We start from the raw sequence: 25230 nt of genomic DNA on the forward strand, positions 1-25230 counted from the left end.
CAGGAAACATACAGTGTGATTTACCAAACATCACATTACTGGGAGTAGAATTAGGTCTACTGAGAGAATGTCCTCTGCCCTAAATATACTGCCTTCCTCAGAGAAGAAAAGTGTCTTTTCAGAGCAAAATGAAGGATGTGCTTTATATAGCACAATGTATGAATATTACTGATATATGTATAAAATCAAAATCAAGTTCAGTACTTAAAGAAAAAATCTTTTATCTTCTTTGTAAGAAATGATTTCAAGCATGCCAAGAGACCACACTATAAATATTCTAGGCAGAAGGTACTATATTTCCTTTTCTCCCAGTGCCCCTAGCGTCTTACCTTATACAGTGAAGTACTTATCTAATGGCAACTTTTTTTTTTTGAGACAGTCTCGGTCTGCCACCCAAGCTGGAGTGCAGTGGTGCAATCTTGGCCCAATGCAACCTCCATCCACCTCCCAGGTTCAGGCGATTCTCCTGCCTCAGCCTGCCAAGTAGCTGGGATTACAGGTATGCACCACAATGCCCAGCTATTTTTTGTATTTTTAGTAGAGATGAAGTCTTGCCACATTGGCCAGGCTGGCCTCGAACTCTTGGCCTCAAGTCAGCCTCCCAAAGTGCTGGGATTACTGGCATGAGCTACCGCATCCAGCAAAATGGCCACTTACTTCTTAACAGAGCTCAACTATCTGCTAATAAGTTTAGCAGACTTCTTTGTATCTGAGTCACAGTCCAATACACAGAAATTACAAACACCCTCCACAAAAATCCTGGCACTTGTCATGAGACTCTCCTCAGCTGACGTTACTCTTACTTTAGATCAACAGTTCTCAACCATATCAGACTCAATGTGCATAAAATATGTTCCAACTTCTGCTTTACCACCCTGAAACAAAGTAACAATATTCCTACAGTTTCAAACAAATCCATATACTCTAAATAAGAGTGGAAAAGAGAAATGAAAATGATTTCTAAAAATAAATATTTTGATGTGGGGCAAAACTACACTAGAAAACTTAAAGAAGTAACTAGTAGCTGAACATGACATCTATGAATGCAGAGCTGTTTCTTATACAATTTTCCAAAACTGTAAACAACTCTTGGTCAAGTTGTGAACAAAACAATCTTCCTTCAATTGACATAATGGTTGCATGTGGAAACAGACGCTGGAAAATTCAGTCTCAGTTAAAGTCATCAGTTTACATGTAAAATGGAGGTTCCAGGCTTCGATAATTACAAATATTACACGAATATCGGGCAAGATATTCCTAAATCATACAGGACATGGGGACACTTTGTTCAGGACTGTCCCATATCTCTCTGGCCTCCACTCATCAAATGCAAATGGTTAGCCCCAATCATTACAACCTAAAAAAATGCCTTCCAATATCCCCCCAGAGGGCAACACCAGGCTAGATCCACTGCCTTAAACACAATTCTGCAGTCTAACCCAGTATAATGTAAAGAAGCTTGGTAAGCATGAATTGGATCTCCAGTTCTGTTACCAATGACCTATGTGATCACTGGCCAGTGAATTAACTTCTCTAAACCTCACTTTCCATGGTACCAAAAGGGAATAAACACCATCTGGCTTTTTAAGTTGTCAGAATGACTCAAGGACACGTGTATAGCACATGGTAGGTGGTTTCCAACCCATGGCCTATTGAGATGTGAAAAAAGGCACTGTTCCAGGTAAATAGAAAGCAGCAAAAAAGTAACCTAAATGTGGAAGAGGCAGAAGATATAATAAGCATACAAAATGAAATTTAACACACAGTAGTCTAGGGACATTTCAGAGAGCAGCCAGCAGTCCTATCTCAGCAACCCCTGAAGGCATTAATGTACTAGGATTAGCTGAAATAATTAATATTCACAATGATGACCTCCAAAGTAAAAAGGCAAGAAAGACATAAATTTTAAGAGACTTCAAATGTATGTAGCTGAATTATTTTTAAGTCTGATGCTTAAAGAGAGTGAATGTATTTCACAAACATTACTCAAATTTTTATTGGGCATTTGCTCTTAGGCTAGATAGTTGGAAAACACAAAGAAATCTAATACACCACACCTGTTCTCAAACATTTTACCATTCAGTACATTAGACACGGTAAAGGCAGAATGACACAGATAAGAAATAGAAATTCAAGCAATAAATTATGGGGACACAGAGAAAATTATGAATAATTGTCCCTAAGGAAAACCAGGGACATCTTCATGGCATAGGCCACTGAAAAATGAGGGCTCTGATAGGTACAAAAAGGGAAGTGTTAAGGGAAAAATAAAATATGGACAAAAGCGCTGAGCAAGAAAATACAGGTTGGTTCAGAGAAGAGAGGTAGGGAAAAGGTACATTAGGAGTTGGGGGTGAAGGTAGAAAAAGTACAGGCTGTAAAGCTATTAAGCTCTTTAAGGGCCTCTGTTCATGAAGGGATTTGAATGATATTTAAATTCATTTGAGTTTTATTGAACAAGAGAGTTCGACAAAAACTGTTGCTTATGCGGTAAACCTGATACTCAAATATTGCTGAATAATGGCCAAAAATAAAAGACTCAGAGTACATGCAATTACTGAGATTCCTGAAATTAAAAAAATATATTCTTGACATGAATTAATAAGCAAAAAGAACCTAACCCAAGAGTTGAAAGTAGCTTCTGAGCTTGTTTCTTAAATAATCAAAATATTACCCAATTTATTGACTGAGAACTGAAAATAATTTAGGATAATCTGTTGTGTCCTTTGATATTCTTCCATGCAAGTACAAGTATTTCCTAGACATTATTTAGCAATGGCTCACATCACCCCTGAAAGGCAAGAAACAGGCTACGGTATTATTATCCCCTTTTTATCACAGGGAAACTGAGTAACAAGAAGAAGAAATTACAGATGGTCACAAAAGCCATCATATTTTCTAGGACTTTAAAGGCTTCAAGCCTACAATCATCTTTTATTCTTTGCACTATCTGAATACTAGAATTATTTTACTATCGTCTTAACTGGAAAAAAGAAAAATATCTAAACTTTAAGATCATTTTCTCAATTTGGTACTGTCACACACACAAAAAAGTTTTAGAAGGCTACCCCTTGAAATGATTTTTTTTTTTTTTTTTTTTTTTTTTACAATTCTATCCTTGAAATGATATTTGCAAGAACACCAACCTCCAAAAAGTGACAGTTGTAAATATAACAGCAGGACAGGTCAGGAATCCTAGGCCCAGCTTTTACTCTGAACATCTGGCAGGCCTCAGGGAAATAATGGAGATTTGTGTCTGTAAAACAGCCTTTGCAGATGCTCTGATGAAAAGGTGCCCTAAGAGGCCCAGAACAGTAGTTATCTCTACACCCACTACCGCAAACATGAAATCGAATGCTCTCCTCTGTCCCTCCCTGCATTGCACCATGAGACTCGTGGCACACACGGAGGTCTGTGCAAGAACCTAAGTTCCCCTTAAAACGTGGTACTGTAAGGATGCCCTTGTTGCTGGGCTTCCGTCAACCGTGAGGGTACCGGATGCGGCCAAGCACACCTCAAAGACTTGGCTCTCCAAAACCAAGGCCTGGTCGAGAGGGTTTTGTTGGACACCGAATTCCTGCTAATACCTCAGTTTTCACACAGGCACTGCCAATCCCTACCCTCCGGTACCCTTCCTCAGCCTCCCGCCCCCGTCTCGCCGCGAGGTGGGCGTCCCAAAGAGCTAAGGAGGAGGGTAAGGTTGGTTAGAGCGCGGGGGCCAGGGTTACGGCCGCGGCCGCTAGGCCGCCCAGCGCGGACTAGGGTCCCGCCGATCCGGGCCGGGAGCCCGGCTGCCTGGGCCCGACCCGGGCCCGGGCCAACGCGCCGCCGCCGCCGCCTATCAGCGGAGCGCAGGGGCGGGGCTGGCCGGCTCGGCGGCTGGGCCGGCAGGCGGGGGCGGGCGGGGGACCGACCGCCGCGCAGCCCAGGCCGCCGCGCGCACACACCGGGCCCGGCTCCCGAGGGCGTCAGCGCGGCCCCGGAAAGCTCGAGGAGCCGGCGAAGCGCGCGGCCTGCCGTTGGCGGCCCGGTCGGCAGCGCTCTGCGCCCACCCGCCCGGACCTGGGGCCCAAGCCCTAGTGAAGATGGTGTCCTGGATGATCTCCAGAGCCGTAGTGTAAGTGCCGCTCACGGCTCCCTGCAGCCGGTGCGAGGCCCAAGCGAGCTGTGGGGAGGGGAAGGAGCCAGGAGGAAAAGGAAGGCCTGGGCCTGGGCGGGGACGCGGTGGCCCGGCCTCGGGCCTGCGGCGGGGCTGGGGGAGCCCTCGCCCTCCTTACCCTTGTTCACGTCGCTGTGGGGCTCCCTGCGGCGGCGGAGGGCCTGACTGCGGCGGCTGCGGCTGCGGCTGCGGCTGCGGCGCTGCCCGGCTGCGTGCGACGCGGCGCCCCTGCTCCGGCGGTGCTGGGTGGGCAGGCGCTCAGAGCTGGCGACGCGCGCTCCCTGCTCCTGCTCCCCGCGCAGCGCGGCACCGCCCTGCGGACCCGGGAGCGGCGCGCCTCGCAGCGGCTCCCTGCGCAGGCTCCGCAGACGCCGAGCGCGGGAGGCTCCGTGATCCTCCAGAGGATGCGGCGGCAGTGCCGAGGCTTTGTATCCCGCGGCTGATGCGTTGCGGTGTCTCTCTTGGCGGCTGATTGCCATTCGGTCACGTGTGGTAGGAGGAGAGATTTGTCTAAAAACCCGAGACCGCTCCCAGCCCAGGATCCCTAGGAAGGGTCCTGGTTGTCCCAAGATTTGCAGCTTACCGAGAAAGGCGCCTAGTATTGAAAGGTGACACCCGGCTGCTTGCCCAGATCCCCGAATTTGGCCCTGTCTTGGCGGAAATAATTGCTAAGTGACTGAAAGGCTGCAGGTGCCTGTTGCCTTTGTTCAAATTATCGGTTTCATTGTTCTTCTACCAACAAGTGCTACAGGCCTGTGAGAAAAAAAATTCCTTGCGTTGTGGTGTTAACCGTGTAAACGTATTTGAATACAATTTAAACTGATATTCTCTCATCCTCCCCATTTTACCCCCCTCCCTGATTTAAAAAAAAAAAGTCACCAAGTAAACAATGACGTAGTTACAGCTAGGGCCTGTGGATTCATTATTCATCTCTGTAGTAGTTAATGTTATCTCAGAAGGTTTCATAAAGGTACATGAAAAAATGTTTATGTGAGGAGGCAGGCTTCTCTGATTAGCTTTAGAATTTAGGAAAAATTAACATTACCAGATTTTTTTGTTAAAAGGAGCTAAATTTTCTTAGTCTGGGGTTTATTTTGTTTGGAAGTGAATTATCCTATTTAATCAGATTTGCAGGACAGCATTCAAAATTTTTCGTTTGATTACATTACAAAGTTTCTAGTTTTAAAGCCTCAAAGCTTCCTTTGTTCCCCTGTACAAAACTAAAAATCAAGATATAAACAAAAGGATATCACAGATACCTTCAGTTTGTTTTTCAGCCTTTTCCTGGCCTCTCTTTGCGTCTGTCATTTACCTAATTCAGGCATACCTTTCTTGACCCAGTAGATGTCTATCAACTGTTGTGTCCACACCTAGAAAATCAAGTGCCCTATTAAGAAGCTGTACTTTACAAAAAAAAAAAAAGCCTCTGAATTTCTTTGACCAGTTCTTCAACTGACAGAAAATTATGAAGCACGTATAGGTTGCATTACTCATCAGACTTTTGTTTTTTATAATTGACAATGAATACGAATGTCTGTTTTAGGTGCTACCTGTAACACAAAGATCAGTAACACGTAGTTGATCATGTGAATTGACAGTTCACGTGCACAGATATCTGCAGTACAGGTCCAAATGTTAACTCTTGTAAGAGTTACACCCAGTCTAATACCCAGTGTTGGATAAGGAAGGGATATCTGGTTAGAGAATCAGAAAAGGCAAGGGAAATTACCTTCGAGATGGGCTTTAAAGAGTAGACAGGCCAGGTAGAGTGGCTCACACCTGTAATCCCAGCACTTTGGGAGGCCAAGGCGGAAAGATTCTTTGAGCCCAGGAGTTAGAGACCAGCCTGGGCAACCTTGTCTCTACAAAAAAAAAAAAAATTAGAAAGTCACAGTAGCTCACACCTGTAATCCCAGCTACTCAGGGACTGAGGTGGGAGAATCACTCCAATTCAGGAAGTCAGGGCTGCAGTGAGCCATGATCATGCCACTGCGCTCCAGCCTGAGCCACAGAGCAAAACAAAAAAGAATGGACAGAATCTAGCAGCCAAAGATGAAAAAAGGAAAGGATTCCAGATATGGGGACCAGTGTGAGCCAAAGCCCAGAGGAGGAAAAGCCCAGATTAGTTACAGTGGGCGTGAGGGACTTGGGTAGGGAAAAAGCAAGCTGGAAAAGTAGCCTGGGGCCTGTTTTCAAGAGAGAAAGGGTGAATGTTATAAGGCAGCAACAGCTTTGCTTTAGAAGATTCTCTGCCCTTGTGTGAAATGATTGGCAATGGAGACCTGGAAGACAAAGAGACTCCTTAGGAGGCTCCCTAACTGGAGAGAGGGGATTAAAGCCTACAGTGCTTGAGCTACAGAATGTAAGCTTTGGGGCTAAAGACAGGGAACAATAATGTGAGGAAGAAGAGGTCATGAAAAGAAATGTGTCTATCAAGTGTCAGGAACTGTATTTTGTGAACCAGGAACACATTAGCACATTAGAAAGCACACTTATCAGAGAATGTAAACATCATTCTGTTTTTCCTCTTTATTCAGTTTCTCTAAACATGAAAGAGCAATCACAGGATCTACACAAACTTGGAAACCTTTTTCACACCAGGAGATAGAATTTACTTGTATTCTTTTTACTGAGACAACCATCTCTTCCTGAGCCAGATCAGACCCTTCTCTCAACATGAACCTGTGGTAGCATGGGCAGGGAACCTCCATACCCAGAGCATCCTGTATGCTCAGTCTAATACCCAGTGTTGGATAAGGAAGGGATATCTGGTTAGAGAATCAGAAATCTTTGTCCCCAGATCCTGCACTTAACACTGGGGGCAAAAGCCCTGGTTTTGGAATTAGCCCTGGACTTTTTTTTTTTTTTTTTTTTTTCTTGAGACAGAGCCTTTCTCTATCACCCAGTCTGGAGTGCAGCGGTGTGATCTTGGCTCACTGAAGCCTCCGCCTCCCAGGTTCTAGTGATTCTCATCTCTCATGCCTCGGCCTCTCAAGTAACTGAGACTACAGGCGTGCCCCACTACAGGTGCGCACCACCACGCCTGGCTAATTTTTTTGTATTTTTAGTAGAGATAGGCTTTCATTATATTGGCCAGGTTGGCCTCGAACTCCTGGCTTCATGTGATCCACCCACCTTTACCTCCCAGAGTGCTAGAATTACAGGTGTGAGCCACCACACCTGGCCCTGGACACCATTCCTAACAACTGTGTGGTCTTGGGGAGCATGCTAAACTCTTCTGAGCTTCAGTCTTCTTGTCTTTAAGTGATTATAATACTTACCACATGAGACAGTTGTAAAGAAAATTAGCCAGGCATAGTGGTGCACACCTGTTAATCCCAGCTGCCTGGGAAGCTGAGGCACGAGAATCACTTGAACCTTAGAGGCAAAGGTTGCAGTGGGCTGAAATCGTGCCACTGCACTCCAGCCTGGGCAATAGATCAAGACTCTGTCTCCAAAAAAAAAAAAAAAATGTTGTGAAGATTAAATTAGTTTAACTAAAACATGTAAGTGTAGTCCTTGGCATTGAGTGTACACTTAAAACGTAATAGTTACATAGATAGCTTTTTTATGAGGAAAGTGAGTAAAATGGTGTAGGAAGAAATATCATTGGATTATTATCAAGAAACTTGGAATTTAGAACTGGCTTTGGTTACATTAACCAGCTGAATAACCCTGAGGCAGTCTCTTGCTAATTGTAGACCTCCGTTCTTTTTTTTTTTTTTTTTAAGGCTAGTCAAGTGAAGCAGTGGGAGTGGAGAAGGAACAAAGAAATCTGTAACTGGTTGTGATCAATTAGTTGTAAACACCACTGCACTCGGACCAGCCCGTAGACCTTGATTCTATTTCTCAGAAGGGGCAAAGAGACCTGATAACCCCCAAACTCTTTTATGAGGCCTTAGCATTCTGTGATGATACGAAATTATTTTTCCTTTACTGTCTGTTCAAACTCAACTTACTTTAACTTCACAGGCAAGATTGACAGATTAGTTACCAATTTTTAAGGGTTAGTAACCTGATATTACCAAATGATGTTCCATTCATACGTGATATCCACACCTCATCTTTTGAAACATGACTCTCACAAGTTGAGGGAAATCCCATTTATTTCCCTAACTTTTCTTAATTTGTTTTTATGATGCAGCATTGTAATTAAGATCAAGATTAAAGCTAAATTGCCAAATTCAACTATTAGCTCTGCCATTTATGCATTATAACCTACCCCATGGGATTAAATGCATTCATATATGTAATGTCCATAGTCCAGTATCTGGCACATATTAAGTATTCAGTAAATGCCAATAGTAGTTATCAGAACAAGGAAAAACATACTCTCCTAAAGTCCCAGCATGCTGAATGTTTACACTATCTTCAATATACATTTTTTAATTTGAATTATTTTGTGTGTAATATAATTTGAGTGTAGTAAAAATGTTATTCTTTATTATTATATTGTAAGAATCTTCCATGTTTCTCTGAAATCTTATTTAATATCTTCTGTTTGATCAGGCCAATATTATTTTCTTAGCCATTCATCTATTTGTATTTAATTTTGCATTTACATATTTTCTAATATTTCATTATTATAAGTAATGCTGAAATGCAATTATAATGCTATAATGGACATTATATATACTTCTTTTGAAGTACATATTTCTTTGGGATAAATACACAAGAGGAGTATTTCTGAGTCAAACACTGAATACTTTTATGATCACTGATATGAATTGCCAAATTGCTCCCCAAAGGATATTAATATTTTATATTGCTAGCAGCAATGTAGGAATACTGTCTTTATCACAATATAGCCAGAATTAGAAGTTTTAATTTTTTAATATTTTACCAATAAATATAACAGATCTCATTGTTTGCTTTTGTGTTTTATTTATCAGCAAGGTTGAATGCTTATCCCAAGTTTTATTAATTATATATCCGATTGTGCATACAGTACGTATATACTTTGCTCATTTATCTCTTGATTGCTTGATAATTTACTTGTTTTGTCTGAGCTTTTTACATGATAAAGGAATTAACCATATGTGATATTTGATGCAAACGTGTTTTTCAATCTAATTTCACTTTTGTTTTAGATATTTTATTCTTCGTTGCATAGATAGTTTATAGTTTTTGGGTTGTTTTTTTGTGTGTGTGTGACAGAGTCTTGCTGTGTTGCCAGGCACCAGGCTGGAATGCAGTGGCGCCATTTCGGCTCCCTGCAACCTCTGCCTCCCAGGTTCAAGCAATTCTCCTGCCTCAGCCTCCCGAGTAGCTGGGACTACAGGTGCACGCCACCACGCCCAGCTAATTTTTGTGTTTTAGTAGAGACAGGGTTTCACCAAGTTGGTCAGGATGGTCTCGATCTCCTGATCTCGTGATCCACCCGCCTTGGCCTCTCAAAGTGCTGGGATTACAGGTGTGAGCCAATGTGCCCAGCCAGGAGTTTATAGTTTTAATATAGTTTACCTTGTTTCTATTTTATTTTATGATGCTTGATCATTTCTAAATGTAAAATTAGATACTCAGGTATTTGATAAGTGCTACTTTTTTATGTAGAATTGGATTATTTGGAGACTTCCTTTTTAATTCCACATATCTATATTTCCCTTTTTACAATGATAATACATTTTGTTTTACCATAATTTAATTGTCTGGCAGTACTTGTAAAAACCACAACTCTTTTTCTCTGATTCTCTTCATTTATATTGAATGCTATAATGGATACCTTCAGAGGCTAAATTACACACCTTAAAAGCCATACTTCAGCAATTCCCCCCTTCTTTTCAGCTTCATCTCTTTTTCCTTCTCTGCTAGATCTTTCTCAACAGCATACCAACATGCTATTATTTCTCCCATCTCAGAAAAAAAATCTTTTAACCTACCGTACTTTTCTTTTTTTTTTTTTTTTTTTTTTTTTTTTTTTTTTTTTTTTTTTTTTTGAGACGGAGTTTCGCTCTTGTTACCCAGGCTGGAGTGCAATGGCGCGATCTCGGCTCACTGCAACCTCCGCCTCCTGGGTTCAAGCAATTCTCCTGCCTCAGCCTCCTGAGTAGCTGGGACTACAGGCACGCGCCACCATGCCCAGCTAATTTTTTGTATTTTTAGTAGAGACGGGGTTTCACCATGTTGACCAGGATGGTCTCGATCTCTTGACCTCGTGATCCACCCGCCTCGGCCTCCCAAAGTGCTGGGATTACAGGCTTGAGCCACCGCGCCCGGCAACCTACCGTACTTTTCATATTATCACCCCATTTCTCTCTGACTCTTTAAAGCAAAAATTCCTCAAAAGAATAGTCTAGGCCAGGCACAGTGGCTCACACTGTAATCCCAGCACTTTGGGAAGCTGAAGAGTGCAGATCGCCTGAGCCCAAGGAGTTCAAGACCAATTCAGACAACCTAGTGAAACCCCATCTCTACAAAAAATACATCAACAAAAATAAATTAGCTGGACGTAGTGGTACATGCCTGTAATCCCAGCTACTATGGATACTGAGGTGGGAGAATCACTTGAGCCTGGGATGTTGAGGCTCTAGTGAGCCATATGCAACTGCACTCTCCAGCCTGGGCAACAGAGCGAGACCCTGTCTCAAAAAAAAAAAAAAAAAAAAAAAGGAAAAATAATTTTTTTAAAAAGGATAGTCTATACATCATCTTCACTTTCTTTCCTTCAGGGTACTCTGGAACCCAAACGATTTCGACATTTCCCTTCTTCCACTCCGTTGAAATTGCCCTTCTCAGATCAACAGTGACTACTACTTGGCCAAATTGTTTGATTCTCTTCTGACTTAGCAGCAGCTTTTGATACAATTGCTCACTTTCTCCTTGAAGTATTTTCTTCACTTCATTTCCAAGAAACCTTGTTTTGTCTTTTTTGTTTTTTTTTTTCTGTTTTCTTTGTAACTCACTGGCCACTCCCTTCTCAGCCTCCGTGGCACATTTCTCCACGTTCCCTGACTTGTTAAAGTTGGCATGTCAAGGGGATCAGTCCTTAGACCATTTTGTCTTTTCTATTTGTACTCCTTTAAGGATTCCTATTAATTTATATTTCCAACCCAGATCTCTCTACTGAACTCCGTGATCATATTTTCAGCTGCCTTCCTCGTTCCACTTGGAAACATCTGAAAGTCAGGCTGAACTTAAGACATCAGAAACTAGGCTCCTAAGCTTCTTTCCCCATCTGGCTCCTCTGGCAGCCTTCCCCCACTCTGTTAATGCCATCCCTACTCTCTAGCAGCTCAAGCCAAAAACCTTGGGATCATACCATCCTTGATTCCTTGCTTTCTCTTGCTCCCTACATTGAATCCACAAATCTTATTGACTCTGCTCTCAAAATACATCCTGTCCTCACCACCTTTACATACACCACTCTAGTCCAAGCCAACATCATCTCTGAAATGCATTGTAGTAGCATAGCATCCTGTGTCTGCCCTTGTCCCTCCTCCACAGCAGCCAAAATAGTCCTGTTGAAACCCAAGTCATGTGACTTGTCTAACGATCCTCAGGTGACTTTCTCCCTCGCTCTGGAAAGCCAAGTCTTTATCATGGTCTACAAACAGTACATGGTCTGGACATTTTTTCATCTCCAACCTTTTCTCCACCTGCCCACTGCCGTTGTAACTCCAGCCACAGTGTCTCTGGACTGCTCCAGCTTGCATCTTACCTGAGAGCCTGAGCACTTGATGGCCCCTGCCTCAGTGCACTTCCCACAGATACCCTCCTGCCTCACTTACTTCAGGTGTTCACTTTCTCAGTGACCTCTGCACTCCTACTTTCCTTCCGTGTTCTCTTGTCTGTAGTATTTGGTACTTTTATACATACTTCACTTCTTTAATCTATCATTTGTCTTCTCCAACTAGAAAATAGTCTCCATGAGGGAGATCTTTTCTCTAATATGTTCATTGCACACAAAAGAAGCTTAATAAATATTTATTTTCTGCAGTAAAAGAATGAAAATAATGAATGTGAACTATAAATTACAGAACTGTTGATAGTAAATATTATGCTCCATGAATTTGGGGACTGTCTTTTTGCCCTTCTCCAGAGCTTATTTCACAATTAATTTTTCTCATGAAAGCTGCAGTGAATGCATTATTTGGAAAGAGAGACTGAAAGAATCTGAGCATTGAATAAAAGGTTTTTTCTCTAATGAGCCTCTTTCCAGACATACTTATTCCAGATTGGGAAAAGAGAAAAGGCTCTGCATTTGCACTGTCACTAAAAATCATCCCTTTAAACTTGGTAACCTAGCTAAAATGGTTTTGGAGATAAGATAGGGAAGTAGGATTGAATACTTTAACAAATATAGGAAAGAAAATGGAATAACATGACTGGAAGTGAATGTCATTCTTTTGTTTTTTAAATTTATTTTATTTGTTTATTTTAGAGACAGGGTTTCACTTTGTCGCCCAGGCTCGAGTGTAGTGCAGCGACATGAGCCTAGTTCACTGAAGCCTCAAACTCCTGGGCTCAAGCATTCCTCCCACCTCAGCTTCCCAGGTAGCCAGGACTACCACACCCAGCTAATTTTCTTATTTTACTTTTGTAGAGATGGGGGTCTTGCCATATTGCCCAGGCTGGTCTCCAACTCCTGGCCTCAAGCGTTCCTACCGCCTTGGCCTCCCAAAGCGCTGGAATTACAGGCATGAACCACGGCGCCTGGCCATGACTGTCATTCTTATATTCATCTTTGCTACCATACAGCAAGAGAATGTACCATTTCTTAGGGTATATGTTTGTTAAGTTTATGATAGGATTAATGAAAAACATCCTAATTTTTAAATCTTTATGGAAGTTTGATGACAGTCAAAATTACCTGAGTGATATTTTTCCTTATATGTGCTTTAAATTTTTTAATTGGTTATAAAATCTCAATGATAGCTAAAATATTTTATTTTGATTAGGTTAAGGTAGATTTTGTCTTTACCATTTTTTATGAGATCCATATGTGAATAGCTTACATGTTCATGGGTTGTATCTAAGAATAAGATACATTGCTATTAGACAATGAGAAATAAGATAAATGGGAACAATGATGTTTTCAAGAAAATTGAAATGTCATCTTAAAAATATATGTAGGAAATGCCCTGTAAGAGGTCATCTTTTCTGTTTTTGTTTTTGTTTTTGTTTTTGTTTTTTCATTAAGAAATAAAATACATTCTGAACTATTGGGTTTTGTTTTCACTGCATGGGCTAGAACTTCCAACAAGATTCCTTTATTAGCCTGAATTTCAGAAACAATTTGCTTTTGTCTATTTTTTGTTACTGCTGCTCTGTTAGCTATTTCTTTTTCCACTAGATTTTTTTTTTTTTTTTTTTTTTTTTTGAGACGGAGTTTTGCTCTTGTTACCCAGGCTGGAGTGCAATGGCGCGATCTCCACTCACCACAACCTCCGCCTCCTGGGTTCAGGCAATTCTCCTGCGTCAGCCTCCTGAGTAGCTAGGATTACAGGCACGAGCCACCATGCCCAGCTAATGTTTTGTATTTTTAGTAGAGACGGGGTTTCACTATGTTGACCAGGATGGTCTCGATCTCTTGACCTCGTGATCCACCCGCCTCAGCCTCCCAAAGTGCTGGGATTACAGGCTTGAGCCACCGCGCCCGGCCTATCACTGTTTCTTATCCTCTGAATTATTTTTATTTTTGAGTGGATAATTCTCTGTCCTGGGAGACTGTCTTGTGCATTGTGGGATGTTTAGCAGCATCCACCAGTTATGACAGCCAAAAAGGGCTCCAGTTATGGAATTGACATATGTCAGTTAGTGGGCAAAACTGCCACTGGTTGGGAACCACTGTGTTACGTAAAAAGAGAAGAAAAATATATATGGAGAGGGCATGAGGCTAAAAACTGTGCTATCGCATATGGTTATGTGTGGCTATTTAAATGTAAATTAATTATAATTTAATTTATTTAAAAATAAATTTGTCAATACACTAGCTATATTTCAAGTGCTCAGTAGCTACATGAATGCTTATCCTGTATCACCTTAGTGGGCAGCATAAAAATAGAACATTTTCATCATCTCAGAGAGTTCTATTAAAGTGATCCTTAAGAGATAGAGTTCGTTCAGCATTCCCACCTGAAAATGGCTGTATTATTTTCTATTTGCTGCTTCTGTATATTTTATGAGAGAAATTCTATAATGATATTTGGAAATTCACAAGTATCTTAGGATAGCTCTGGCTTAAGAATTTTCTGTATAAAAATACTGTTGCTACTTGTAGAAAATAAATTACTATTGCTGATCAATCTGTCATAATCTTTTTACTGTTTCAAAATTTCTGTTTTCATGTTTATAGAGAATTTCTAAAAATTGATGAAAATTACTGATAGACTACACTTTGAAAATATTTTTGATACTCACATATTCTGCATATCAACTGTTATATTTCATATTCTTTAAAACCTATAAACAACATATGACATACAAGTTATAGTTTTCCTGGTCTTAAAATTTATTAAGACATTAGGATTAGAATACAGAGCTGAAGGTTATCACTCTGTTGCTTTTCTTAACAATTAGCAGTATCATTGATTCTGCAGAATCAGAACTACCAAGGAAATCATAAAAGTAAAAGTCATAGCACAAATCTAAACAAAATAGGTTTGTACTAACCAATAATTCAAAACATGGTCTTAGGAAATATTCAGGTATATTAATCCTGAGAGCATTGACACTTTCAAGTAATGATATGTTCATTTTAGGAAAGAATTATTCTCACCTATAAATAAAGCATTCTCCTGTGGAAATTTCATTAACCTTTTATAATGTCACATTTCTAGGAAATGTACGAGTTGATGGGGCTGATACAGCAAAGTACCCACAAACTGGGTTACTTAAACAGCTGATGTTTATTGTCTCACAGTTCTGGAGCCTAAAATTCAAGGTGTGGACAGGATTGATTCTTTCTGAAGTCTATGAGGGAGGATCTCCTCTGTGTGTCTGCCTGAGCCTCAGGTGGTTTGCTGCCCATCTTTAGCTTGTAGATGCATCACCCTGATCTCTCCCTTCATCTTCATGTGGCGTCCTCCCTTTGTGCATATGTCTGTGTCCAAATTTTCTCTTATTATGAGGGCACAAGTCATATTGGTTTAGTCATATTGGACACCCTAATTAGCTAATTTTAACTTGATTGCTATCCCTGTAAAGACCCTATCTCCAAATACCAGGTCACATTCTGACCTTGTAATGGGTAAGGTCCCCAACGTACATGATGAGAGGAGCACAATTCAATCTCTTTTGCATATCCTTAGAAAGTTAACCTGCCAAGGAACAGTTTCAGGGATTGGATTTGAAAAGGAGAAAAAAAAAAATCAGGAGTTTGAGACCAGCCTGGGCAACATACAAAAAAATGCAAAAATTAGCCCGGCATGATAGTGTGTACTTGTAGTCCCAGCTACTCAGAAGGCTGAGGTGAGAGGATCGCTTGAGCCCAGGAGATAAAGGCTGCAGTGAGCTAGAATTGTGCCACTGTACTCCAGCCTGGGCAAAAGAGCAAGACCCTGTCTCACAAAAAAGAAGAAGAGAAAAAAAGTCTAACAAACTAACTGTCTTAATATAATTTAGAGTCATCATATGACAAAAGAAGACAGATTTTTCTGTTACTGTGAATCCAAGGCTGAAGGTAGATGTTACAAGGAAGCCGCTTTTATACCACACACACACACGCACACACGCACACACATTTTTTTGAGATGGAGTTTTACTTTTATTGCCCAGGCTGGAGTGCAGTGGCGTGATCTTGGCTCACTGCAACCTCTGCCTCCTGGGTTCAAGCAATTCTCTTGCCTCAGCCCCCTGAATAGCTGGGATTACAGACATTAACCATGCCCAGCTAATTTTTTTTCTATTTTTAGTAGAGACGAAGTTTCACCATATTGGCCAGACTAGTCTCAAACTCCTGACCTTGTGATCCATCCGCCTCGGCCTCCCAAAGTGCTGGGATTACAGGCATGAGCCACCATGGCCAGCAGTATTATTATTTATTTAATTATTTATTTTTTAGAGACAGAGTCTCCCTCTGTTGCTCAGGCTGGAGTGCAGTGGCACAATCATAGTTCACTGTAACTTCAAATGCCTGGGCTCCAGTGATCCTCCGGCTTCCGCCTCCTAAGTAGCTAGAATTATAGGCACACACTGTCATGCCCAGCTAATTTTTTAGTTTTTTGCAGAGACAGGGTCTTGCAGTGTTGCCCAGTCTGTTCTTGAACTCCTGGCCTCAAGTGATCCTCCTTTCTTAGTCTCCCAAAGTGCTGGAATTACAGGTGTGAACCACCACAACCAGTCTTGAATATTTTATGTGGTAAATGTGATGCAAATACTGCTTTCTTTCGACTGGCTTCCTATAAGTTTAAGATACAAAAGGTATCTCTCTGTAAATCTATACTCAGTTGCCTCAGATTTTTGCTGGTGACAAATTCTTACAATGCTTTAACTAAAATAGCTCACCTAAAACTAGGATCAAAAAAATATAAGCTAGTAAGCCATTTTAAGAGTAATGGTTACAATAGAGACCTTGAGTTCCTGAATGACTGAAAAATATCAAGGAAATACTGAAAGTGATATGACCTATATAACCCTGCAAGTGACACTGCCTAGACACACTTTTTAAAGTGTGTGATAAGGGCAGGAACTGTATGAGAAAGGAAAGCAGTCAGTTTTTTTCCTTTGAGGACTTCAATTATGATCTCCTCTTCAAAGTATGCCATTACTGTCACTTGACATCCCTCTTATCCTTTCTTCACCTTTATCTCTGGGTTTTTCTTTTTCCCTTTATTCTCAGCAAAGGTAGGAAGAGAATGGTATGGTCTCTGTCATGTGAAGAAAAATAGTAATTTTTAAAGATTAGAAATATAATTTATTGTTTCCAAACTAATAGAAGAGAAGAAAGGAGGCTAAAGAGGTAACAGAAGGCCAAAATAAAGGGGTCAGCTGCGTGAGAGAGACATAAGGGGGAAGAAAGGATGGTAGAAATGGGTTTTAATGTATCATTAATAATAATAAATGTCAACAGATTATATTTTCCTGTTAAAAAACTAAAATATTGGAGGGAAAAGAACTATAAAGTTACAAAATATGATTGAAATCTGAAAGAATATCTGAATAAATGTGTAGTTTATGTTAGCGGGTCAGTATTAATTGATGATTATCAGTTCTTCTCCTAAAAAAATTATAAATTTAATGGAATTCCAACAGGATTTTTATTGTTGTTTTCACGGAAACTGATAGGCTAATTACCTATAAAGTTTATATGAAAGAGCAAAAGCCCAGGAATCTATAAGATAACTGTGAAGAGCAAGGAATAAAGACTTCCATTATTACATATCATGATTTATTATAATGTAGGAATTACAACAGTGTAGTACTGTAACTGTGATTGCCAGTAGACTTAATAGAACATATAACAAATCCAGAAATTAACCCAAGCTTGCAAGGAATCTGATATGACAGTGGTACAATTCAAAATCAACAGGAAAGGATAGCTAGCTTAATAAATAGTGTTGTCATAATTGGTTATCTCTCAGATAAAAAAAAATTAGAAAGATCTTTACTACACAGCAACCTCAAAAATAAATCCTAAGTGTATTATCTACCCAAATGTAAAAACTACAGCACTTAACCTTTTGGAAGAAAAGGGAGGAGAATGTCACAATTTGGTAGAGAAGAATTTTTCGGACCCTACAACAAACCATAGAGGAAGCAACAGATAACATTTGTCTACATTTTTTATAGCCTAGCATGTATCTGATGCTCATTCCGCATCAGGCATTATTCTAAGCAGTTTCAAACTAATTCGCTTCTGTCTCACAACCATCTTCATGATACAGGTACTGCTGTTATGTTCATTTCACCAATGAGAAACCTCAGACTTAGAAATATGAAATAACATGCCCAAAGTGGTCACACAGCTACCAAGTAGCAAAGCTACATGGCACTCTAGCTCCAGACATAGATCCTATTGTGCTGTAATTTATACCTGTTATTTTAAATCCTCCTTGTTGGGATAGAATTTATATACAGTAATTTCTGTGTGTTTCATCAAATGTCTGTACTCATCTATAATCACCCTATCAAGATACAGTTTGCATTATCCACAATGGTGATTGAATGTCCATTTCCATTACATTCACCATTCATGACAATAATTTTATCTCTGCCTATGTGAAAAGTAACTAAATTATTTAAAATATCCTGAAGATATAGAATTTTAAAAGCTAATTAGAAAATCATATTGCGGTTTTCTCAATTCCTGCCTAACTTGAGGCAAAAGAGGAGGGTGCAATGGGAGAAGCCAGCACTAGAATTGTTGCCCAATGAGAGTAAAAAATGTCAGCAGTTTCATTGCTTAGATAACTACCAAAGTATAATAATCAGAAGATGAAAAGAATTCCTTAAAATCAACAGGAAAAAAGATAACCTAAAAAGAAAAGTGGACAAATGAACTGGCATCTCATAGAAGATGAAACCAATGGCAACTAGACATATAAAAAGACATACAAAACTCATTCGTTTTCAAGAAAATGTAAATTACGACCACATTGAAATTCCATTTCACACTTACTAGGTTGCAAAAATTAAGAAGTCTGAAAATACCAAGTGTTGGCAAAGAAGTGTAGAGCAACAGGATCCTTTTCATGATGCCAGTAGGAGACTAAGATGCTGGAACTGCTTTGGAAAACAATTTGGCCCTAACTTATAGTGTTAATCATTCACATACCCTATAACCCAGCAATTCCACAACTAGCTATGTACCATCAAAGAAATTTGGCATACCAAGCAAGAGACATTTGCAAGGATATTTATAGGAAAGTTCTTAAAGCAAAAGTCTATGAAAAATAATAGTTTACATGGACGGAAGAATTGGTAAGTAAACATTGATTGAGGTACATAACGGAATATTATACAACAGGAACTACCACTTAGAAGCCTCGACTTGGATGACTGTTAGGAAAGTTATAGTGTGTGTGTTTTTTTAAAAAAGCAAGCCAGATATGATTACCTATGGTATGATGCCATTTTAAAGGCCCTGTCATAGGCAAAACTGAACAATGTATAATTTAGTGATGTATATATACACACGTATATGTATTTAGCAAGTCTATTTTTCAGAAATGAAAGAATGATAAATTTTAGGATGGGGTTAACTCTGATAGTCTGGGAGAGGAAAGGGATCTGTAACAATGATATTTGATATTCTACTTCTTAAGTTGGATGACAGATTCACTGGGCTCATTTTACTGTGCTTCATAACTTAGAAGTATGTATCATAAATTCTTTTCCTTTAATCAATGATTACATTAAAAACATGTTTAACACTTGCAGTGAGTCAGGACCAAGATATCTACAGTAACTAAAGGGGCGAGCTTAGACAAGCAGGGAGCAGATAGCAATGGAAAGGAGAGACTGATCCTGTCCCAGCCCATATGCTTCTTGCTGGTGTAGAGGCCAGTTTCAGTGCTGAGCCAGGCCACAGATGGAGACAGGGAAGGGGCTGCACCTGTCATGATGAGTATGTGAACAGAAGGCCAGAACCTCTATGAAATCGCCAGGCAGGCTGTGTCTTGTCCTTTCTTTTTCTCAAAGCTGGTATGAATCCAAAGAAGAATGTCCAATTTCTTATTTACCCAAGGGGTTTTTGAGGTTCTGGAAGTACTTACATCGATAGCCACTTAAAAGTTTTCTTTCCCCACTCCACCCACTGATTTCTTGTCTATTCAGATAGCAGTTGTTTTCTTGTCTATTCATTTGATATATGGGATATTGCTATAAAAAGAAACTCAATGTCTCAAAAATGTGTAAATTAATGTGCCTGCACTATAGCTCCTTCCAGTTTCAGACAGGCCTAAGAGATAGTGTTGATATTGAAATGCAGAATAATATTCTTCACTCAACAGCTTCTGCTTCATATTTTTAATGATATTTCTTGCCTGTTGTGTTAGTTTAGCTGATCAAAAATGTCACGTTGCTTGAAACTCCCTAATTCCTACATAAGAGTAATTTAACTTTTTGAGTTTTATTTCAGAATAATTCCCCACAGTTAGAAAGAAACTAACATTAGCCCCAGAATCTAGGATGGGTCTAAACCTATCAGTGGGAGATAACATCTAATAATAACATTTTATATTTGATGTGTAGCTTTGATTCCTTATGCACACAGAGTGTCATTTATATAAAATGAGGAAAATGGGCCGGACACGGTGGCTCACGCCTGTAATCCTAGCACTTTGGGAGACCGACGTGGGCAGATCACCTGAGGTCAGGAGTTCAAGATCAGCCTGGCCAACATGGCGAAACCCTGTGTCTACTAAAAATATAAAAATTAGCTGGGCGTGGTGGTACATGCCTGTAATCCCAGCTGCGTGGGAGGCTGAGGCAAGAGAATTGCTTCAGCCCAGGAGGCAGAGGTTTCAGTGAGCCAAGACTGAGACACTGCACTATAGCCTAGGCGACAGAGGGAGACTCCATCTCAAAAAAAAAAAAGATGAAGAAAATGAACATTATTAAATGGTGAGTTTTTCATGTGTGTTTCCATGTGGTCAGCATTGCTGGGGGGGTGATCTGGCTAAGACATCTGTCACCCACTGATGGCCAGGATTTAGTTGGCCTGTGAGGCTTGTTCCCTTGCCATTCCATGTGCTGTGCTCACTTGATGAGTAGAGGACTTTCACAGCCTCACTGCCCCTCAGGAACATATCGTGAGATATTAGCTAGTAGATTTGTAGGTCTGTTCATAAAGATTTCTAGATCAAGAATGCAAAGTATCTAAATTTACTAGACTTCACTTTAAAAGTTATCTATACCTATACTGCATCCTACAGTTGCCCAGAAATACCAACAGATTGCCAACTTTAGGTTAAATAACACTTTTTTTTTTTGCATGAAGAATGCTAGTCTACAAATGGGCCCTGAAATCAGTGACCATGTATATCTTTTAACTCCTAAGCAGATTCTTGTTTTACTGTAGGTTCATTAGAGTCTTGTGTTTTGCTAATGTTGAATCTCTTAAACCAATCCTAAAACTTTCTAATAAACAGGCAAAATTTTCTAACCATATTGTCCCTTTGAATTTTGTAAAGATGGGATAGTTTAAAATTACAGCTTTGAACCAGAAAAGCAGTTTTATAGCTTTACTAATGTTGAAAATTGATGCTGTCATTGAATTTGAGAAATATGGTTGATAGACCATAAATTTTTTTTTTTTTTTTTTTGAGACGGAGTTTCGCTCTTGTTACCCAGGCTGGAGTGCAATGGCGTGATTTCGGCTCACCGCAACCTCCACCTCCTGGGTTCAGGCAATTCTCCTGCCTCAGCCTCCTGAGTAGCTGGGATTACAGGCACGCACAACCATGCCCAGCTAATTTTTGGTATTTTTAGTAGAGACAGGGTTTCACCATGTTGACCAGGATGGTCTCGATTTCCTGACCTCGTGATCCACCCGCCTCGGCCTCCCAAAGTGCTGGGATTACAGGCGTGAGCCACCGCGCCTGGCCCCAATTTTTTTTTTTTTTTTTTTTTTTTGTAACTTGAAGCTCTTAGAAAATCTTAAGAATCCAGGTACAGTGTTGTGTACCTATGGTCCCAGCTACTCAGGAGGCTGAGGCGGGAAGATTTCTTGAGCCTAGCAGTTTGAGATCAGCCTATGCAACATAGTGAGACCCCATCTCTTTTTAAAAAAGTCAAAATTATATTTGCTGTTACAGAACACACAATAAATTAAGAGTATCCATTTTCATAGAGATGCTTTGGGTTCTTCATTTAGAATTAGAGCTTACAAAGTAATATTCGGTATTTAAAAGCTTTAAAAAACCCTCTTTCAGACTTCATTGCCAAGGATTCTGATTTAATTGATATGGGATGACGCCTGGACATGCTTTTTTTCAAAAAAACTTCCCCAGATGATTGGGTTTGAAAACCATTACACTGGAGGATATGAGAGAAAACCTGGTGATGATTTTTTTTGAGAAACAATAGTGTAGGCCGGGCGCGGTGGCTCAAGCCTGTAATCCCAGCACTTTGGGAGGCTGAGGTGGGTGGATCACAAGGTCTAGAGATCGAGACCAACCTGGTCAACATGGTGAAACCCCATCTCTACTAAAAATACAAAAAATTAGCTGGGCATGGTGGCGCGTGCCTGTAATCCCAGGTACTCAGGAGGCTGAGGCAGGAGAATTGCCTGAACCCAGGAGGCGGAGGTTGCGGTGAGCCGAGATGGCGCCATTGCACTCCAGCCTGGGTAACAAGAGCGAAACTCCGTCTCAAAAAAAAAAAACAAACAATAGTGTAGTATCAGGAAACTATATCTGAGCTGCCAAATATTGTTACCATTTTAAAATAAGGCAACACAAATTGTAAAATATTCTCAGTTTGGTTTTCAGTGACTTGACGATATTAAAACAAGAAAATTTGAGAACCCGCCGGGCGCGGTGGCTCAAGCCTATAATCCCAGCACTTTGGGAGGCCGAGGCGGGTGGATCACGAGGTCAAGAGATCGAGACCTTCCTGGTCAGCATGGTGAAACCCCGTCTCTATTAAAAATATAAAAAATTAGCTGGGCATGGTGGCACGTGCCTGTAATCCCAGCTACTCAGGAGGCTGAGGCAGGAGAATTGCCTGAACCCAGGAGGCGGAGGTTGCGGTGAGCCAAGATCGCGCCATTGCACTCCAGCCTGGGTAACAAGAGTGAAACTCTGTCTCAAAAAAAAAGAAAAGAAAAGAAAATTTGAGAACTTAAAAATTATCTGAAGATTAACAGTAAGCAACGTTAGTGGCCTATAAGGAAGTAATCTCTCCAGACAAACTTAATTGTCTTTTAAGATTGAATTACAGAAGTGTTAGGAGAAAAGAATGTAATAGATGGACTGTCTGGATTTTATTACAACATTCTCTACAGTACCTCATGAAATTCAACTTGGAAATGCATTTTATATTTCCAGTTAGCATGAGAACAAAGTCTAGCAAACAGCAAAATAACATATTTGTGAGATGGCTGTACAGCACATTTGTAGCAGTACACATTTAAGCTGCCTTGAAAAGATCATTTGTAAAATTTGTCAGTGTGGAGTTTATGTTTGTTTTTAATTAAAAGCATTTCATACCTTTTAATGTATCCACAGTATTAAGACTGTAAACTAGAATGTATTCTACATCTTGGTTAAAAAATAATATGTAATAAAAATCTGTAGAGGAGGGGGAAGGGTGAAGAGAGGAAGGAAGCTTGAGGGCAAATTTTATCTTCCATAGCAGAAAGACAGATGCTGGAGAGTTGGAACACCAGCCTTTCATAATCCTTTTTTTAAAGGATTATGTTAGACCCTGACATTTCTACTGATTAAGTACAATTTATTTATTCCTTCAGTTTTACTTATCATCTGTTAAATTTAAACAAATGTAATTTAAAGATTTTTTGTTTTGTTTTGTTTTGTTTTAAAAGAGGCAAGGTCGGCCGGGCGCGGTGGCTCAAGCCTGTAATCCCAGCACTTTGGGAGGCCGAGGCAGGTGGATCACGAGGTCGAGAGATCAAGACCATCCTGGTCAACATGGTGAAACCCCGTCTCTACTAAAAATACAAAAAATTAGCTGGGCATGGTGGCTCCTGCCTGTAATCCCAGCTACTCAGGAGGCTGAGGCAGGAGAATTGCCTGAACCCAGGAGGCGGAGGTTGCGGTGAGCCGAGATCGCACCATTGCTCTCCAGCCTGGGTAACAAGAGTGAAACTCTGTCTTAAAACAAAAAAAAAAAAAAAAAGAGGCAAAGTCTTACTCTGTCTCCCAGGCTGAGACCAAACTCCTGGTCTCAAGCCGTCCTCCCACCTCAGCCTCCCAAAGTACTGAGACATCTGGCGCACACTACCATCCCCAGTTTAAGGACTGTTATTTTCAGTGACATATATTTATATATTTTTAAGATCCCATTTCTATGTAGTCTGTCAGTCTTTCTCTACTAATAGTAATAATATGAAATTGGATAATCAAATGTTATCATTGATTATTTTTGAGTAGTGGATCTAGGGGAGAGTTTTAGATTTTTTTAGTCTTTCTGCCAATGTTTCTTTTCTTTTTTGAAATAGAGTTAGTCTCTCTTTGCCACCCAGGCTGGAGTGCATGCAGTGGTGCTCACTGCAACTTCCACCTCCCAGGGTCAAGTGATTCTCCTGCCTCAGCCTCCGGAGTAGCTGGGATTACAGGGACCTGCCACCACACCCTGCTAGATTTTGTATTTTTAGTAGAGACGAGGTTTTACCATATTGGCCAGGCTGATCTTGAACACTTGACCTTACTGCCCGCCCAGCCTCCCAGTGCTGGGATTACAGGTGTGAGCCACTGTGCCCAGCCCTGGCAATGATTCTATAATAAATATAAATCATCTCCACTAAAAGCATTTATTTTAGTCCATTAAACATGTTACTTTTGAATAAAATAAAGACTAGTTTTAATTCATCTTCCCTCAGAATTATCAATACCTTTATTTTATAGCTTGTGTGTATAAAACAAGCTGAAATATTAGCATGTATATAAACATGTACCTTAACCTTTAAAAGTTATCTTAAGATGAGAGGGTGTGATTGACTCTTTTCAGATAGTTCAGATAATTCTAAATTTTCCACGGAACCCTAGAATTTGCTTACCAGGTACAATTCATTCTTCTTAAACAATTAGATGAAAGTGAGACAGAAAAGTTTCCATCTATTTTATATTAGGACAAAAACAAAGTGGTAGCATTTAAACCCAAATAAGCAGTGTTTATTAGCTACAGAAGTTTAACCACCTACCAGTATATAATTCACTGAACAGAAATTGATGATCTTTGTTCTAACATACTTATTCTATCCAGAAAACTTTTTTCTAAAAAGTTAATAAACTCTCCAGTTATATTAAGGAGAGAACTGAGTACTTAGTTTGTTATTTAAAGGTCAGCCAGTAGCATTTTACGTGCAGTTTAAATTCTTCAACATCTCCTAATAAAGATATCTGAGCAAAGGATAGTCAATATTTCTTTTTTCCAGTTAAAGTGGCATTGCCCATGGCAATGGCATAAAAACAACATTCAATTCCTTCTTCCAGCCAACTTTGAGATTG

General features: G+C 40.2%; 1 protein-coding gene across 1 annotated transcript in view; it reads left to right on the forward strand.

The window, feature by feature from the left end:
- The first annotated feature begins 3890 nt into the window (after positions 1-3890).
- Positions 3891-25230, forward strand: part of REEP3 (receptor accessory protein 3) — a 108024-nt gene continuing 86684 nt past the window's right edge. Inside the window, exon 1 of the mRNA XM_039477779.2 lies at positions 3891-4117. Within this exon, the coding sequence (XP_039333713.1) occupies positions 4086-4117 (32 nt within the window). The 5' untranslated portion in view covers positions 3891-4085. The remainder of the gene's footprint in view (positions 4118-25230) is intronic.

The sequence above is a fragment of the Saimiri boliviensis genome, chromosome 12 (assembly GCF_048565385.1).
Source record: "Saimiri boliviensis isolate mSaiBol1 chromosome 12, mSaiBol1.pri, whole genome shotgun sequence".
NCBI classification, from domain to species: domain Eukaryota; kingdom Metazoa; phylum Chordata; class Mammalia; order Primates; family Cebidae; genus Saimiri; species Saimiri boliviensis.